The 15,624-nt window shown below is 33.5% G+C and overlaps 2 protein-coding genes across 3 annotated transcripts; one reads left to right on the top strand and one right to left on the bottom strand.

Annotated features, from left to right (window-relative positions):
- The first annotated feature begins 3,184 nt into the window (after positions 1 to 3,184).
- LOC125860844 (UDP-glucuronate 4-epimerase 2-like) lies at positions 3,185 to 4,820 on the top strand. Its single transcript, XM_049540875.1, has one exon. It carries the CDS (start codon positions 3,320 to 3,322, stop codon positions 4,541 to 4,543), a length of 1,224 nt encoding a protein of 407 aa, XP_049396832.1. The 5' UTR covers positions 3,185 to 3,319; the 3' UTR covers positions 4,544 to 4,820.
- A 556-nt stretch (positions 4,821 to 5,376) lies between these two features.
- On the bottom strand, positions 5,377 to 11,938 carry LOC125860780 (chloride conductance regulatory protein ICln). 2 transcript variants are annotated; one of them, XM_049540799.1, is made up of 7 exons: positions 11,693 to 11,938; positions 11,465 to 11,588; positions 7,187 to 7,301; positions 7,027 to 7,086; positions 6,862 to 6,918; positions 6,682 to 6,773; positions 5,377 to 5,788 (listed from the first exon to the last, which is right to left on the bottom strand). In XM_049540799.1, the coding sequence occupies exons 1-7, from the start codon at positions 11,854 to 11,856 to the stop codon at positions 5,711 to 5,713; spliced, it is 690 nt and encodes a 229-aa protein (XP_049396756.1). In that variant the 5' UTR covers positions 11,857 to 11,938; the 3' UTR covers positions 5,377 to 5,710. The 2 variants fall into 2 exon arrangements, with proteins under 2 accessions (XP_049396756.1, XP_049396755.1); XM_049540798.1 differs by having other exon boundaries at positions 6,862 to 6,921; positions 11,693 to 11,937.
- Positions 11,939 to 15,624: the final 3,686 nt, after the last annotated feature.

Genomic DNA, 15,624 nt, shown 5'->3' on the forward strand with positions numbered 1-15,624 from the left:
TAGGTGAATATGGAGCAATATATATTAATACAAATGTATATTAGTAATTTATTAGGTAATATGGACCAAAGATTATCAATACAAGCAAATGCATATAAATTTGTTAGATAAATTTATCACAAGATGTATATATATTATATGTATGCAAACCCAACTAAAAATCAATAAAATATAACTGCATTCAATAAACAATATGTGTATATTGTGTGTGTATACCACTCATGAATCCAACAGCAAAATAACTGAAAAGGGAATACAAGATATTAAAAGGAAAAATTAAGGAAATTAATACAAAAACTCACTTTCTATTGCCAAATTTTTCACAAAGGCTGCAGCCTTTGCAACTTGTTAATTACTTAGCCAAAAAGGGGCAAAAAGGGATTGGAAAAAGGAGAATGGCATAAAATTGTACGATATTGTTCTTCAAATAGGCTGATCTTTAATTTTTATTTTTAAGTAGATTGATTTTTAATGTTTGATCTTTTATTCATCGAACGTATGTTTAGTGGGGAAAAAGTTCTTTAAAAATTGGTGTCATTCCCGGACATAACTTATGTATATTATGATACAAAAATATGAACTCATACGTCATAAAAAAATTATTTGTTACGAGGGACATAAATTAAAAAGCACCACAAAGTATGAATAGAAGTGCAAATGGTGCCCAAACATAACTTACATGTATTATGATACAAAAATATGAACTTATACACTATAAAAAAATTATTTGTCATGAGGAACATAAATTAAAGAGCACCACAAAGTATGACTAGAAGTGCAAATTAGCCGGGAAATGGTGCATTTAGGTAGACTTCTGATTTGATGGCCCGAAAGCCCAATTCCAATCAACTCGTTAAGAAATTCAATTGTCCTATGATTTCTGGTAAATTAATGTTCTAATAGCCTGTAATTGTGGTTATAAATTGATGTTTTAGTTCGAACACAATGAACTAAAACTTGACTAATGTCAGTGGCGGAGTCAAAAACTTCAACTTGCCAGAAACCACTAGGCTACAATAAAGGTTGTTAACGGTAGCTCCGCCACTACTTGAAATTGTAGAGGATAATTTAGACCCTTTTGTACTTGATGAAAATTTGTTGTTTCTTTTCTAGTTTATGATATGTGACAAGTTAGAAAGGACTTTCATTTATAGTTGTAGAATAAAATAAAGCAACAACATGTATATACAATAAAATCTCACTAAATTAATATAGGTGATCATGAAATATTATTTATTACTCTTTATGTCCCTAATTACTTGTCCACTTTTGAATTGACACACCTATTAAGAAAACAATAATTGACATAGAGAGTTTACCGTTTTATGCCTATTAATTATGAAGTAGATGAATTAAAAACTTAAGATTTTCAAGAAGTTCTACATTTTTTAAAATAATTAATTGAAGGTATAATAGGTAAAATATTTTTGTCCTTTCTTGATTTGTCAAAATGGACAAGTAATTAGGGACAACTATAAAAGGAAAAGTGGACAAGTAATTAGGGACAAAGTGAGTAATTTAAAGAGTATTTTGAAATTCAATGAAGGCTAATTTTGATTACATCAAAATGATTGTATCTTACTAATTTATTTATCATAGTTATTGAATTCACATAAAAAATAAATTTATTATACATAAAGTACAATGAATACATCAAAATTATACATGTTCGGAGATACAGAGCTTAGAAGAAATTGTGGATACCATTGAAAAAACAATGATGATGGTGAAGTTGAAGATGATACAATACCTTTGAAATCAATTACGCGTAAAAAAACACTTATCGCATCTAGAATTCTTCACACTGGAACTTTTGGATGCAATAAGAAAAAATTAGATATATTGAGTTTTCACTAGATTTAAATTTTAACAAAAAAAAACAAAAGTATATTATTTTATTATCTTATCGAAATGAGTGATTTTTTCGATTGGGCCAAATCTGAACATGAGAAAAACATTATCTTAGAGAAATTATTAATTTACCAGGTATTAATTTAGTGAAGTTTTACCGTATATATAGACAAAATTGAGTTTTAACAACTTCTTAATAACAATATTGACCAAGGATATCCATTTTACCCAGAGTCTATCATTTTTCTTTGACAAATTCTAGCAGGTTTTGGGCTTTTGGCTATTGCTGCAAACTCATCAAGTTGAGCCTCAAGATGGTTTTGGCAAACAGATTCTGGACCAAGCCACTAATGACTTCCTTGTGGGCTCATTTGTCCCTGATCATGTATAGCTTCTCCAATAGGCACCAATCATCTTAAGCACCTTAACATGTATAAGAAACAATAGAGTCTAATAGGCTTGAATTCCAAATAACATAGTTTGGATTAACACATAATAGAAGATGAGTGAGAAAATGTGAAGTGGATAAAACCATATATTTATTGTTAAAGAAAGAGATATACATGAAAAGTTAAGAAAATGTTATAAAGGAATTGAAGTTCGCCATTAGAATATTTGTGATGTAATTTGAGTTGGAATGGACAGAGTTAATGGTAAGTGCCTAAGGGGGACAGTTTGCCTATTTGTGAGCAAAGTATTCGTTTTGATATGTATTTTTACGAAGGATTCCTATTAGAATATAATGTCAAAAAAGTGTCTGTTTTGAGGCCAAACTCCATACGAGTCCACAATGATTTCCCTCTCCTCATCTTCCTTCCTCTTCTCTTTTTTCCCTACATTTACACAAGCCTTTTCTTCGTCTTGACTCATTTCATTGCACATAATTCCCTCTTTATTTCATATTCCTCTCCCCTCTCTCTTTATGTTATCCTCTTTCACATCTTGACCCGCTTTTCAAGAATACATATATATATATATATATCAATTACTTACCCATCCAAATCCAGAAGAAATCAACACAAATTTACTTGCAGGGTCTGCATCGTACGGTTCAATTCGATTCTATGTATTATTGATTTGATTTATTGTTTTTCATTTTTTAAATCTATTATCCAACCTCTTCTCCTTAACAACCTCTTCTTCTTCTCTCTTTTTCTTTTCTTTTTCCCCCCTCAAATTTACATAAATCGTTTCTTTTTCTTTTGACTCATTTCATTGCACACGATTCCCTCTTTATCTCAAATTCCTTTTTCCTTCTCTTTCTCTGTTTCTGTTATTCTCTTTCATATTCCTATATGTATTCATTCCTATATTATAATTTATAGCTAAAAATAGTTCTACACAAACCTAGTTTCTTGTTTTGTATAGCCGCCACATTTTACGGTCTTTGAGAATGAATGCATTTCTTCTTCTTCTTCTCCATGTAGTTTTACTGCAAATTTAACCAGCCATTAATCAATCAATCAATATGGACAAGCACCGGAGGTGGACATATTCCATTACCAAGCTTGTTTTCTGGGCAACCATTTTTGCAGGTACCCTTCTTTTCTTGTGTGTTTTTCGTTCTTCTCCTCCATCTCATTCTGCAACTATGAAATGGGGTAGTAGTAATAATACCCCACAATGGGAAAACCGTGTCAGATTATCTGCCCGTTCACGTTCCGGTCATTTATCCGTTCTTGTTACCGGCGCCGCCGGTTTCGTTGGGTCTCATGTCTCCGCCGCACTCAAACGCCGTGGTGATGGCGTTGTTGGATTAGATAATTTCAACAGCTATTATGACCCATCGTTGAAAAGGGCCCGTCAGAAATTGTTGGAACATAAAGGGGTTTTTGTCATTGAAGGTGATATCAATGACGAAAAGCTTCTGAAAAAGCTTTTCGACATTGTTGAATTTACCCATGTAATGCACTTAGCTGCACAGGCCGGCGTTCGTTACGCAATGAAGAATCCTGGTTCTTACATCCATAGCAACATTGCAGGCCTCGTTACCCTTTTCGAGGCCTGCAAATCCGCTAACCCACAACCTTCAATTGTTTGGGCATCATCCAGCTCTGTTTATGGGCTCAATTCCAAAGTACCCTTCTCAGAAAAAGATCAAACGGATCAACCAGCGAGTCTATACGCCGCCACAAAGAAAGCCGGTGAAGAAATTGCACATACTTACAATCACATCTACGGTCTTTCCATTACAGGGTTAAGATTCTTCACTGTTTATGGACCTTGGGGTCGGCCAGATATGGCGTATTTCTTCTTCACAAAGAACATACTAAAAGGAAACCCCATTTCAGTATTTCAAGGTTCAAACAACAAAAGTGTAGCTAGAGATTTTACCTACATTGATGATATAGTAAAAGGGTGTTTAGGGGCTTTGGATACAGCAGAGAAGAGCACAGGAAGTGGTGGAAAGAAGAAGAAGAATGCACAATTAAGGGTGTTTAATTTGGGGAATACTTCACCAGTTCCAGTAACAAAGCTAGTTAGCATATTGGAGAAACTACTCAAGGTAAAGGCTAAAAGAAATGTGTTGCCATTGCCAAGAAATGGAGATGTGATGTTTACTCATGCTAATATCAGTTATGCTCAGAAGGAATTTGGATACAAACCCACTACAGATTTGCAGATGGGGTTGCAGAAATTTGTTAATTGGTATCTTGATTACTATTCAATAATTGAAAAGAAGAATTATTGATCAAGTATATGGTGTTCCATGAGACGCTTGTATAGGCATTTGAATTTTTTTAGTCTCTTTTTTTCTTGGATTAGTTGTATTGATTACTTGCAGTTAGGCGGATTTATTATGCTAATGATCTCACACATAGTATTAATGAGTTGAGGTTCTATTAAAATGTGCTTCTATTGCTCTTTATATGATTGTGCTATTTGGAGGCATGTGTAGTTTCATGATTTGTTTGTACAAATTCTTAGTCTTTTTGTTCCTTTTGGGATAAGAAATTCACTTCTTGGTAGATGATAAGTTGTCAATATACAGTTTGGTCACACTTGAATTTGGATTCTTCTCAATCAAAACCCAATAGATGTTTGTTGTTTAGTTATTTTATTATTCTAGCAGATAAATGCCTTGATCACATTCTTTTTGCAGCAAAATATCACCAAATCAGCCAAGCACCACTTGGATGTTAATGAAAACCTGACAATGGCTCATCTGGCTGGACTACATAAAAATCGCAATGACTACTATTTTAGTGCTCAAATATGCTATTTGTGGTCTTTACCCAAAAGAAAAAAACAGTGTACTGAATTTTATGCATTTTGGCAAATGAAGCGCATCAACTATTAGAAAGGCCCGGGTTCATTTAACATGTGCAATATAAAGTAGTAGTATTTACTGAAAATTATCTACTTGAGATTTCTTATTGAATTTTAAGTTATTCAACGCACTCACAGTGGAATAGTCATATTTATTTTGAAGATAGAAGAGGCAACAACTGGAAGATTTGAGATAAGCTCGAGTCCAGGCACTTGAAATGAGAGCTAGAAAGTTGTGCTCTCGTTCACTGCTTCTTTGGGCAAGATACCGAAATGTTTAACCAAATTTATGTGTACAAGCAGGTATCCCCAGAAACCTCAAGGTCATCATAACTCAGGTTATAAACAGAAGGAACAGCACAATACAGGAAAAAAACCAAGGGAAGGTACCTACAACTGAGCTATATCATCTCAGCTCGCATTAATCATGGATCACTATTTGTGACATAATAAAACTACTAGTTCCTGTATAGAATTCTAATCATTTTCGCAAAAACTCTGTTCATCCAAATCAGCAAGTAGCACAAGAAACTCTGAATCTGAAATGAGAAAAGCTCCACCAGGTTGACACACTTTAAGGTAAACTTGACTAGGAATGGTTATCGCCATTTTTGGTGTCACTGTCCATTTCCTCCGCATCTTCAAACCTTTGATCATTAATCTGAAGCTGCAGTTCAAAAAAGCACGTCTCAATTTTCATGCAACAAATAGGCAATAAATGATAGAAGTTCCATGTGAAATAACTAAAGCAGAAAGCCTGATGCTCACATCTCCACCTACTTTTACATGCACACTTCAACCATCACCTCGCCCCCCTCCAACCAAAAATAACAACCCCCCCAAAAAAAGAATTACAGACCTCATAAATGAGGTGTTATAAAAGGAACCTTTCACATGCCACTGCTGTAATGAGGTTGCACATGCAATTATCAATAATAGTTTATATCAGTTTAAAAACATGATAGTTACTCAAGAAAAAAGTCCCCAGAGAGGAGCTCTAAATGCTTCACAGTGCCTGTAGAAAACATATCAAAGAACCAATTGACAAATGACAGTGAGGGAACCTAGTGAAAAGTATCATCCACCTCCAACATTGAGGTTGCCATCATTGTAGACTCCTGGGCTTAGGTGCATTGGTTTACTGTTTACCATTACAGGTGATTCAGCCTCCGTTTTATATACCATGCACGGACGCAGAAATTCAGGTAAAGAGTCCTAAAACTCTCTACATCTTATCTCCACAAAAGGAAATATTGAAGAAGGATGACAATGCAGATTATTCATATGGAGAAATACACAGAGATCAAGTATAGTCAGGCTCTGAAACTTGACGTTGTGTTGTTGAATATGTACTACAAACTAATCTACGATTCCCAAAATATGTGAAGACTGACTATGCGCTTATTACTTTAAAAATTAGTATTGAATTTGTTCTAATTCACCTCCATTTGGCTACCCAGCCCCAACACCTACCAAACGAGCCAAAGGAAAGGCAACGAACAAGATTAATCACAATTCTGAATTTCAAGTGTCAAATCAAATCTACAATCACAGGCCTACCTGAAGTACATTATGAGCTAAGTCGTGATCCCCATTTGAACGACCAATTGGATGTGTAGAGTTTGGAGAAATCATCCATTCAGAATCTTCTTCTAAAGTTAGACCAGCAAGAATATAAGTTAGTTGAGAAAATGAATATTGGTTTCAATTAAAAGACAGCCGATGCCTATTAATTCTTACCAGCTTCCTGATTTTCCAGCTGATCTGCGCTGAAGATCCAATTATGTTCCTCCTCCTCCTCTACGGAAAGCAACACCAGATTTTAGTAAAGTAGAAACAAAACATGGGCAGCAAAATGCGAGTAGAAACGTGTTAATGAGTATGTCCAAAGAAGAAGAAAACTACCTTCAATTGGTTCAGGATTAAGCTCAGCACAATCACAAAAGATCTGGAAGAGAGTATCCACTGTCGACATAGAACATACAAAGCAAACTTTTATCTTTCGGAGCTAAAGTAGCAGAAAGTATTTGTCTTATATGAAAAACAATGAACAAGAATGAAGCACCTTGATTAGGATCTGATGGCACAAGTCTCAACTCAGTGATCCTTGATAAATCTGATGACACATCACCTTCATCACTGGAACCTTCTGATTCGTCATCCTCCACGCCATTGTCAATCTTCATGAATGAAGCAAGAGATATCTTTTATTTTCACACCCGTTAAATAGAAACAAATGTTTAACCAGAACTCAGGATTCCCTTCAGGGAGAAAACATAGAGTGATCATCCGAAATATTAAACAGGACTGAAAGAAAATAATTTCTCTACCAGAGAGACTCATTAATTATAAAGCCAGAGATTTTACAGACATGCATAATCATGCAACTAATCCATCTGGTTCAACCATACATGATTTATCCAGCTTCAGAGAATAGATTGCATACACTACACAATCCTAACATAATAAATTACAGAAATTGCATTTCATAATGTCATGGTCTCATGGATAGCCAACTATATATTAACCGTGTCAGATAGTTTACTGGCAAATGAAAAAATAAAGAAAATAGTTGGATGATCTCCTCCAAGCTTCAATGAAACAGGAAATACTACAAATGATTTTTTAAAAAACTAAACAGGATGAATTGCCCTATTGAATATGTCGTGGAGTTGTGTACTGTTCTACACCTGTCAATAGCATTAAGTGAGAGCTCTAATAGATTTAGCCTCAGAAATATTGAAGGTCAGGTCAGTCCTCAATATCTTTCTTCTCCCCTTGCAAGTTCATCTAAGACTGACAATTGACCCAAGACTGAAAACCATGGTATTAGCAATGCAAGTGATTTTAATACATGCATTAGCATGGTTCAAGACACAATTGCCCCTCAAAACCTTTTTCACATCCTTTCCACAGTACGTGTGGAGTATATTTTTGTAAATAAATCTTTTTTTAAAATTATGCGATGCATGTTATTTTCAATACACCAAACCAAACATTGCATAAGAAATAATCTCAAGCATAACTAATACACCATATTCAACACTTTCTTATACACCCAAACCAAACGACCCCTAAATGTTTTAAACATACACATTGCATTTTACTATCATTTTTCTCAAGTAATTTGTATTATTACTACTTAGCTATTTTGAAATCATTATTGTATGTAACATAAAAAAACAAGCATTTAGGAAACTGGAGAAGTCCAAAAGAAATAAAAAGGAGGCGACAAAATGGCCTTAATTCCGGACACAATCCAAAACATCTTCAAGCCCAATTGATTCTAGATTTACAACAACAACAACAACAACAACATACCCAATGAAATCCCACAAAGTGGGGTCTGGGGAGGGTAAAGTGTACGCAGACCTTACCACTACCTCGTGGAGGTAGAGAGGCTGTTTCCGGAGGACCCTCGGCTCAAGTACATCCAAACCAAGTAGAAGAAGAGGAAACAATATATAAAACATAACATCCAATAAGAAAAATAGTGCATAATCAACAACGGAGACAGTAACATCAAGAAAATAATGTGAAAGGTGAAACGCAGTAAACAACATATGACTATAGGATCACAGACAAGAACTACAAGTGTCAGGCTAGGACTACTACAAACGCTACCAACCCATACCCTCGCAAGGAAAGACAACACACTAACCCTACTAACCTTCAACCTTAATACGCGACCTCCACTCCTTCCTATCTAGAGTCATGTCCTCGGTAATGTGAAGCTGAGCCAAGTCCTGTCTAATCACCTCTCCCCAATACTTCCTAGGCCTACCTCTACCCCTCCGCGTACCCTTTACAACCAGCCCCTCGCACCTCCTCACTAGGGCGTCTGCGCACCGTCTCTTCACATGCCCAAACCATCTCAGTCTCGCTTCCCTCAGCTTGTCCACCACAGGGGCCACTCCCACCTTCTCCCAGATAACCTCATTCCTAATCTTATCACTCCTAGTGTGCCCACACATCCATCTCAACATCCTCATCTCCGCAACATGCATTTTTTGAACATGTGAGTTCTTGACATGTGACTAATTAGAGTTTCGACCTCCTTTCCTTCCCCACAAAAGATTGTGGTGTTTTTTCTAAAAAAATTATTTCTACCCACAAGTTCTCTCTATCTGCCATGGCAAGAAAAATACCGGTCTTGGCTTCCCCATTTAGGTGAAAATCTGGGCTCTGGCAACCACCATTGTCAGATTAGAATGACTCTTTAAGCCGATTGAATTACAAAAGTACTCCTATTTTGGTCCCCACAAAATCATCTATAAAACACCTCAAGTAGGATTTCATTATAATATGAGGTTATAGGTAAAATTGACTTATACTAAGTGATACTAGAATGGATAAATGATATTTCACGATGACTTATTGAATTCCAGATGAACCCTGCATGCTTCCTTCTAATGCATCCCATCAAGCTGGAGTTGGGGCATAAAAGGCAATGAAGAGAGAGTGCAGCCTTCGCCAAGAAAATTGACCCTCACCAACGACCTTTAACCCCACCATAGCACCACCTCTCCTCCACCCTTTGTTGTCCTTCACTTATCGAGAACCATCAAAGAGTCACCGCTGCATGCTAGTCTTGAACTAACTTCCACCATCTTTCCTTATAAAATACAAACAAACAAAAAGCCCCTTCATACATCATCCTTCCGACCATCACTGTTTGTATTAGCCACCATCCAAATTTTGCTACTTCTGTTGATGATAGTTTAAGGCCACCATTCTTCAACTCCTCACCCAAAAAAAACAATGGAAGAGAACTGTCTGGCTGATGTAAAAGACATACACCGATAGATATGGCAAACACTTCAATAGTTAATGTCCTATTAATGGCACACAACTACCACCAGATAACACCAATGATCTGGTACTTATAGGCAAATTAGCGCCATATCTGCCTCACACACTTGAAACTATAACCATCACTCAAAGCATAACTCAGATTGGCATTCTAAAAGGTTCCAAACCTATTTATATATAACATTCTGTTATACGCAACTCTGTTGCATTGTGGCCATTTGAATGGTGAAACAAGTAAGAAGGCCCAAACTAGCTTGCCTGTTAGTTTGTACCTCAAAATCCTAATAAAGTACTGGATTGGAAACATACATTCACTGACTTAAAAAGCTAGTTCATGTAGTGAGGGTTGTCCACGACCATATAAGATTTTTTTTCATTCCAACCAATGTGGGACGATCTAACACATAGCCCCCACTTCCCACGTTGAGGCCTACCAAGTAAAGCATAGATAACATAACACGGGAGTTCAACAATGAAAAAACACAACAAGAAGAATGGGCTTGGCTCTGATACATAATAAGGAAACGGACTTTGGGCTAACTCAATCTCACAAGTTAGCTCATGAGGTGAGGATTGTCCAAAACAATATAAGGAGATCATTTCACATTCCTTCAAGCAATGTGTGACAATTTAAAAGGCTTTAACTTCTTCCCATCCTTAAATATTTCCCAATTTTTTTTTTGGAACTTCTACACTATGTTACCAACACTACTGACCAGCACCTCTTTAATAATCAAGAACGCTGCAAGCTCAATTCGTAAATGTAAGCTTTTAGGAATCCCAATCATACTCATCTGTTTGTAAAAACATGAAGATAAATCATTTATTCAGGAAATGGGTTATTTGTGATGTAGATTGTATATTTACTGCAAGATCATACAGTCCATCAATACATATTAACCCTCTATAACATCTCACAGGTCCTAACATCCAACAACAGATAGCAACAGAAGAGCCACTAAATAATGAAATAAATCTCATAACATAAGAAGAGAGAAAATAAAACAGCATGGACCTTAGAAACGCCTAGGACAAGCTAAACAAAATGAGCCATACACAATCCTTTATGTACCCCTACAACAACTAAGTGTCAGATATTGCATGTTTCTATGTCTAATTATGCTGGAAATTTTAGGCAAATCTTTAGGTCTTACTGGAAATGATAGCTATGGTAGCAAAAGTCAAGAGTGAGATAGCTTTCCAGACAGATTATATATGAAGGGGATAAAAAGATAGAGAGAAACACACTTAAATAATCAAAATGCAGCGTATTTCTTATAACTTTTTAGCACTATCAGTTCCATTTCATGACCAGTAGTCCTTCTCATCACAAATTAATCCAAATAGAGGCAGGTTAAACAAATCGATTATACAATGAAAAGTAAATATTGACTCTACAAAATCAATAGTGTTATAAGTTGAAACTTTTTAATTTCACATATTAACCTTCAGTTCTGTTTTGCTCTCTTGCTGGTATAAGTAAAACCCTAGAACTTTAATTCAGGAGGAAAATGTAACAAAGAGATTGTACCTGAGCATATAAACAAGGATCCCGATAAGCCTCGGGGTCTCTAGAGACCGCATGAAGTGAAACAGACAAGAAATCAACTGCATAACCTTTACTCCTATCAGTATCGCTTAGCCACACCACTTGCCTGGTGATATTTAACGAATCACAAAACTAAAACTCAACTACTGATTAAGAAACAAACAATATACATGAACACAAACAAAAGTAAATTGAAGGTCAAGATGTTACTTGGAGGTGATATAGAGAGTGCCAGGTGACTCAGGAGGGCGGCTGCCGAAGACTACAGCAATTCCAGGCTGAACATGCATGAGTTCCTCGCCGTTGTCGGTGTCGAGGAATGGCTGCCCGGCTCCGTCACCGGTTCTTTCAGCGACGAACTTCAAGCCTGACATATTTTCCGGCTAATTGCTGTTGCTTAGCTTAGCAAAAAAAAGTAGTCTAGGGTTTTAGGTTGGGCGCCAAAATTAACTTCGACAGCGTTTTACACTCGTAAGAAGCTTCTGGACTCTCAGTCCCCTCTTGACCAAAGTCAAAATCATTAGCTTTTTTTTTTCTTTTTTCTTTTTGATACATTGGAAAATAAAAAAAATCACTACTAATATGTTTGTGACTTGTGAGCTACCTTCCTTAAAATCAATAATAAAGAAATTTTTTTTATTACTTTAACAAAAAAAAAGGATGAAATGCGTTTAAATTAGGTACAATTAAAATAAAATGTCATTCGTTAAAAGTTTTATTCAAAAATATTTTTGTCATTAATAGTTTAATTTAAAAATACTCTTATTTTCACTTAATTTGATCGAAATTGTCTTGTTCTAATAAAAATATCCGTTTTTCTTTTTAAACAAAAAAAATCTTATAGAAATATTATTTTAAAAGATAAAATTATTTTTTCATACTAAAATACAAAATAATTTTATTTCTTAATCTTTTTCGAGTTGAGGTAGGATAAACATTTAGTAATAAAATTCTTGAATTTTAAAATTTATATGGAAAAGGCGAATTAAATATAAAAGCAGGGGTCATATTATGAAACGTTGATCCTACTCCAATTCAAAAAAAAATTATGAAATAAAAATATGTTTTATTAGAAAAGAAAATTGTATTGCTATCTAAATGAAAATCAATAAAGAGGGTATTGTGATTTGAATTATATGTATTAAGAAAAAAAGTATTATTTTCCACTTTTTTATTAGTTAACTAAATTATATTTAAAAAGTAAGAATAAGGTTCTTTAGATATATTATACTCTATTAGAAAAAGAATGTGTTTAAATGTATATATATTAGGGAAATGATTGTTTTAGACCCAATAAAGTAAAAATTGGGACCTTTTTTTGACTAGATTAGTAACAATAAATTTTTTTAATCAATTCGTTTTATAAAAGACATTTTTATTCAATTTCACATAATTTAATGACATTTCTTATTTTTTCGGAGTTTTAATTATATCTTCCTAAACCACCAAATCTTCTTCTAGTATATAACCTTCATTTACCAATATATATATTTATAATTGTTGCTTAAACCTTGAGTTGGTAGTTAAATTTTGATTTTGGTTCTTGTATTATCAGGCTATGCAAATTGAATTTTAATTAAATAAACTATGTGATTTAGTTCCTAAACCTAACTCCAAAACGAATGGTGTTGGCTTTTTGTTATTCATTTTTTTTCTTTTTTATAAAATAAAACTCATTGTTCTTGTCAAATGAGGGGGGAAATTCTCAATTTCTATTTGGCAACTCAATCATCAAATTGCTTAGTTGGAGAATGACTTCAAGAGAGAAGTTGTTGAGTTTTAAGATATGCAAATGTGTCAATTTATCTATCTATTACCATACATAAGGTTAGGATCATAATCAACAATTGATATAGAGAAAACATATAAACACCTAAAGTTATCCTGATTTTTTAAAAAGATACATTAACTCACCAATGTCTTAGTACTTCATAAAAATATTAAATATCTTTGTTAAAATATCATTTTGATCAATTTTCTCCCTACGTTTATTTTCACGCAGATGACGCACATAAATAAAAAAATTTGCTTTCAAAAATGGATTAAAAAGCGTCATGTATCAATTCTTTCCTATTATTTAATTACTTCCTCTTTAAAAACATTGTCTTCTCCAATTCTTTCAAAAGAGTCGTTGGTTTAAGGTTTAAACAAAATCATCTTCTTTCTTAAATGAAATCCGTCCAAAAAGATTTTGAACTTTTTAATCTCTTGTTAATTTTCAGTTGTTCAAGGTTTAATTTCTTTAAATTTGAGATACCAAGTTATCTTCTCTGATTAGATTTTGAGAGGAAAATATTTTTATAATGTCAAATATAGTCTTGAATCGCATTTGTAATGAGGATAATGATATGATATTACGTACGAAAATGCGATGCAAACATGAATACTTACTTTTAATGCAAACGTCGTGGTCGAAAGACAATCCAACTCAAAGATTTTAATCTTATCCACACTATCGTGTATGTTCTCTCCATAATTTATTTCTATTTTTTGTTTAATTTATTTATGACATATTTTAGGAGAAAGTGTGAAACTTCGTTAGATGCAGAGATCGTGAAGATACTAATATAAGATATAAGTATATTATTATGAGATTGGCGAAAGAGAATTAAAGAGTTGGAAGAAGTACATTGGCATTTTATGAAAGTCATGTTGAAAGTAACATATAAGTGATGAAGGAGAAGAAAAGAAGAGCAAATATCGTAATGGAAAGTTAATCGTCATGTCAAATTTTTAAGCATTATCAAGAATATGAAGGATGAAAGATGAAATATGTAATTTGATGCAACTGAAACTGTCATAGTTAGTATACTCTATATCTTTAGTTTACTCTTTTTTTCTTTTTTTTTTATCTTGTTGGAATAGTTATAACTTTAACAAGATGTAAGCGCATTCGATTGTGTAAGGCTTTTAAAACCTCATTTGTATCACTTTCAAACAAGTTAACCCTTCATCTATTTCTATCTATCTTATTGTGGTAACCAGTTGAGAAAATTCAAAAAGATGTTCAACTACAAACATATGAGAAGATATACTAAAAGAAACAAAAATATTACACAATTATATAAAATGAGGATTTTCACTCTAACATAATCAATGTTTCAATTTAAACTATAACAAAAAAAAAATTAACATTGTTTTGTATGGCACCTACAAAAAATAAAGTTTGATACCTAAAGGAACCTACGAAACAAAGTTTGATTCCAACAAAAAAATAACATCAAAATATACACAATTAAAATTTATTTGTCAATATTAATAATAGAATCAAAATGCTAACAACATCATGTCAGAATGTATACTTTCTTGACACATATATCTTTCTATTTGAACTGATTTGACTTTGATTTTAGTAACAACTGCAGATCTGATTTGACTTTAATTATTAACACTAGTTGCAGACCTGATTTGGATAAATATTTTAGCTCTTATTCTTTCAAAGTTGATACTAGTAGTAGCAATTGTATTTTCCTTTCATTTGCACTCACGTCTTAGTGTGTAGCAATATCATCAATAATAACATCAGTTTTTTTTGTCACTCTTGTACTAGTATTGATTATTCTTCTATTTGACAATCCAAGTTGCATAGTCAAATAATAAATATTCAAATAAAAGATATTTAAGCTGCTTATAAAATCTTAATATGCATATAAAGTTATACATTCACTACTCACATTAAGAATTGTAAAGCCATCTTGAGCTTAGCATATTTCAACCTACCATTATTGACTTTTTAAAAGGTATTGTTTGTCCTTCACTAGTGTTCTCATGTTTTACTGGTCTCTTTCCCTTCCTTTGCCCTTTCCACTATTTGTTGCTTTAGAATTAGTTTAGGTTTGTTGAGGCATTTTTTTTTCTCTATCTTTACTTTTGTTCACATTTCTTTCTTGAGGCATTACCTTTTCTCTATTACCATTCTTTTTCTATCTATTTCAATTCGTTTACAACTTACAATAATTTGTTTATTGAGACTCAAATTTTAAAATATATGTATCTTATCTATAAATGATTGAATAATTATATAAATTATCTTTGTATGTGTAAAAGTTTCATGTGATTGAGTTTGAACACCTGGAACACTTGAAATATCGTCTTTACCTCTTTTCTTTACATCTTGTTTTATCACTTTTATTGTTTGTGGT

This window comes from Solanum stenotomum, chromosome 3 (genome assembly GCF_019186545.1).
Source record: "Solanum stenotomum isolate F172 chromosome 3, ASM1918654v1, whole genome shotgun sequence".
Classification (NCBI taxonomy): domain Eukaryota; kingdom Viridiplantae; phylum Streptophyta; class Magnoliopsida; order Solanales; family Solanaceae; genus Solanum; species Solanum stenotomum.

Coding starts and splice junctions, on each gene's coding strand:
- LOC125860844 (XM_049540875.1), top strand. CDS start 3,320: ATGGACAAGCACCGGAGGTGGACATATTCCATTACCAAGCTTGTTTTC.
- LOC125860780 (XM_049540798.1), bottom strand. CDS start 11,856: ATGTCAGGCTTGAAGTTCGTCGCTGAAAGAACCGGTGACGGAGCCGGG. Junction 11,589..11,692: donor ACTCTCTATATCACCTCCAA/GTAACATCTTGA, acceptor AAATATCACCAG/GCAAGTGGTGTGGCTAAGCG. Junction 6,774..6,861: donor GCTGGAAAATCAGGAAGCTG/GTAAGAATTAAT, acceptor GTCTAACTTTAG/AAGAAGATTCTGAATGGATG.